Raw genomic sequence first — 3,711 nt, forward strand, 5'->3', positions numbered from 1 at the left:
TGCCCCCCTTCCTTCCTCCTTCCTTTCTCTAAGCCTGCGTGAGCCAAGAGGAACCAACTTCAGGGAAGGTGGAGAGAGAGAAGAAGGTCACTGCTGACGTCAGGGACATTTAGGTAGGAGGTAAATACAATCTGACCTACATTTATCCATCTCCTTCCCCACCCTCCCCCTAATCACTGGGCATCCTTAAGAAGTGCTCCCTCACTCAGGTGGGACTCCCTCCCCATATTAATCCCTGGGACATTCATCTCCATCATTCAGTCCCCAAGTGCTGCTCTGACTTTTTTTTTCTTTTTTTTTAAATTTATTTCTAGGAGAGAGAGAGACAGCATGAGCAGGGGGAGGGTCAGAGAGAGAGGGAGTCACAGACTGAAACAGGCTCCAGTCTCTGAGCTGGCAGTCAGCACAGAGCCCGACGCGCGGCTCGAACCCACAACCGCGAGATCATGACCTAAGCGAAAGTCGGACGCTTAACCGACTAAGCCACCCAGGCGCCCCTTTGTGCTGCTCTGACTCTTGACTCCAGCTTCACCCCCTAGGATGGCACGGGAATAAGCAAGAGGGAGAACACCTAACTCAGCACTGTGTGTCTGACCTCTACTGACTCACTCCTCAAGACACGGAAATTTCATCTCTTTTCAGGACAGATGTGGGTACAGTGTGGAGTAGATGAGTGGAGGACTGTTGGAACCCTGGAGTGAGGGGGTGAGACTGGCAGCGCTGGCGGGACTGGGCGGGAGGAGGAGTGGCTGATGTTTGTTTCAGTCATAGGGCTTTTTTTCTGGAGTGACTGGTGGAGTGATTCGTGATCGGAGGGCCCCCTGCAGGGGTGGAGGCCTTTTTTGGACAGGACCCCAGGACCTGGGCAGCCCAGACCTATTAAACTAGCTTCAGCATCTCTTGGGGATGGGGCCCAGGATTTTGCATATTTAACACACTCATTCAGGATTGCTGATGTCTGGTTATTCTAATGCTTATTCAAGTTTGAGAACTACCACTCGAGGTCTGCTCCAACTCAGTGTGAATGAGCTTCTTCCATCCCTGGCACAGCCGTGGCAGAGGGAAGAGAGTAGGCTGCAGATCTGAGGGTGTAGGGCGCCAAACGAGGGGGAGGAATCCTGCTAGAAAGCAGACACTTTATTAGCAAAAATTAATACAGGCCGGGCGACTGAAACGAATGAATACTGCAGACCTAGAGGAGGCCTCCTGAGGAAAAGACAGGTTCTCAGTCTACAGACTGAGATGGGTGGGCGCCGGGGAGGCCCCCGGACTCAGCTCCCCACCCAAGGGGGGCAGCAGGGCAATAAGAGGCGTCTCGCACTCCCCCAGCAGTACATCTCTGCGGAGGCCAGCGCCCCGGTCCAGGACCTTGGCCCTCAGACTGCGGGCCGCCAGGTCCGGCGGGCCCAGCCCGTCGAAGAAGAAGTCCTCGTTGAAGATGGGGTTGGCGCTGCACTTGACCACGCGGCTCCGCTGGCCCCGCGGCCGCACGCGCGGCCGCAGCCGCAGCACCACGCAGCAGCCGCCGCCGCCGCTCCCGGGCCCGGTCCGTGGCCGCGGCAGGCCCTCGGCGCTCACCAGGCGCAGGCGCAGGCGCCCGGGCCCGGCCGGGTACTCGGCGCAGAGCCGCAGCAGGCCGCCGCGGGGCGCCAGGCGCAGCGCGCTCTCCTTGGTGGGCCGCAGCCGGCAACACGGGAAGTCCGGGTGGAAGAGCGGCGGCCCGGCGCGGCGCGGTGCCTGTGGGCTGCTGTGGGCCGCGCCCGCCTCGTCCGGGGAGGCCCGGGGCGCCCGGGGGCGCCCGGGGCCGGGCCGCGGCGAGCTGAAGGGCGACGACTCGGGCGACGAGGCCGTGTCGCTGTCGGGGGCCCGGCAGAGGCGGAGGTCCGGGGCGGAGACGTGCAGCCGGGCGTGCGCCGGGGACAGCCCCCCGGGGGCGGGAGCGCTGGGGGACGGCTGGTGGAACAGGGACTCGCGCCGGCGCGTGTGCGGGCTCTCGGGCAGGAAGGGCCAGCCTTCGCGGCCCGCCAGGTGCGGCAGCGAACAGGCCGCGGGGAGGCCGCGGCCGGCAGGGGGCTGGGAGCCGCCGGGGTCCGGGAGCCGAGGCGGGATGCAGAACTGCGGGATGCGGTCGGGGGTGAGGACGTTGGGACAGGCGCGCGCGGACGGGCTCCGGGCTCCTCGGCGCTTAGGGAGCAGGTTGGACGGTGCCCATCGGGGCCCGGACTCCGGGGGCCCCGGCCTGTAGCCGGCTTTCTCCAAGAGCCACATGCAGTGGGATGAAGATGACGGAAGTCCGAACTCCGCGAGGCCGAGAGGGTGCAAATTCAGCGTTCCTGGCGGGGAGGTCTTTGGAGGAGAGAAGGGGGCCGGAGGTGGGTGACGCTTCGAGCGTCCACCGGGTGCGCCAAGCACTTGGCCTACAGTGCGCGGACCCCTGTCTGGGCGGGAAAACCAGGAGGCCGCGAAGCCTGGAGGCCTGGGGAGAAATGGAGGACACCGGACAGTCAGTTTTCAGATGGGGGCCTCGGACACATGCACAGACTCTGCAATTAGTGCTAACGGTGCTCACTCACTAAAGGATCAGAAGGCCCAACACACCCCCTAGAAAGAACTCTAGGCTATTGTTAGGAGAATTAGAGGAACATTCTCTAATCATCACAAGGTCTGTAGTCACACACACACGGACCCAGATCCCAAACCCCGCTTGTACATCCTGCTCCCCCGAAGAGACACAGAGGCCCTAGGCAGGCTCTTCCCCTTCTCCCTCGCGCGTCCCGAATACTCAGACTCTCTTCCAAGGCCTTGTCCGGCGCCCCCTCTGGCCGCCTTCCCTGCGCCCCGGCGGCGCGAGCCTCCTAAGAAGGAGCCATCCTTTGGCCCCACCTTCCTCCTCTCGCTCCCCCCTCTTCTTTCCGAGTGGCTCCAGGCCAGAAGCACACTCGCTGCACACCCGGCTGCTGTCCTGCGAGCACCCAGGGCCTGTCCAAGGAGACGCACCTCTCGGGGACACAGAGTCCCCTCCGCCCCAACCTGGCTGTCCCGTTCCCAGCCTCCCAGCCCCGCCGCATCCCGAGTCCGCGGGGCGGGGCCCGGCCGTTGGGCCGCCACTCCCACGCTCCACTCCTCTTCTCCCCAGGAAACCTCCGAGCACAAAGGAGGTATTGATTCTCTGCCACCCCTAGAGCGGCTCTCTCAGAGGCTCCGCCGCCGCTCGCTCACCGCACCCCCGAGTCCCGCCCGCGGGACCGCGACGTTCTGGCCGTCCTCCTGGGAGTCCGAGTCCGCCGCAGGTTCTGTCGGACGCCCGGGGTGCAGGCCTCACCTGTAGGCCGCCGCTGGTTCCTGGCTTCTGGCCCGCAGGCGTTCAGAGCCCGGAGGGGAGCAGCTTCCTCTCCGGCTTGCTCCCCCAGCCCCGTCCTTCTGGGAGGAGCTGGCAGGGGCCTCCGCTGTCTACGTACGACCTCTTTTCCTGGATAAACAGAGCTCTGTCTCCACGGTCATCAGCCCGTCCTTCTTAACTCCTTCCTCCAGGTTTCTCGCCGCGATGAGCCCCGGCCTCCTCTGCGCCCCCCTGGGGCGGCGGCGGGCAGAAGGCCCGCATCAGTGGGCAGTGGCCTCCAGCCCCCTGTGCTGCACTGGCTACACCCTAGCCCCGCCAGGTGAAGCCACACATAGCCTTGGTCACACAAACCGCGGTACTCTGCAAAGCCC

The 3,711-nt window shown here is 64.2% G+C and overlaps 1 protein-coding gene across 1 annotated transcript; it reads right to left on the minus strand.

The window, feature by feature from the left end:
* Positions 1-1,165: 1,165 nt before the first annotated feature.
* C2CD4D (C2 calcium dependent domain containing 4D) lies at positions 1,166-3,361 on the minus strand. The gene is made up of 2 exons (XM_039246193.1): positions 3,323-3,361; positions 1,166-2,476 (listed from the first exon to the last, which is right to left on the minus strand). Exon 2 carries the CDS (start codon positions 2,266-2,268, stop codon positions 1,231-1,233), a length of 1,038 nt encoding a protein of 345 aa, XP_039102124.1. The 5' UTR covers positions 2,269-2,476; positions 3,323-3,361; the 3' UTR covers positions 1,166-1,230.
* Between the last annotated feature and the right edge of the window lie 350 nt (positions 3,362-3,711).

The sequence above is a fragment of the Hyaena hyaena genome, unplaced genomic scaffold (genome assembly GCF_003009895.1).
Source record: "Hyaena hyaena isolate Hyena2069 unplaced genomic scaffold, ASM300989v1 scaffold_284, whole genome shotgun sequence".
Lineage (NCBI taxonomy): Eukaryota > Metazoa > Chordata > Mammalia > Carnivora > Hyaenidae > Hyaena > Hyaena hyaena.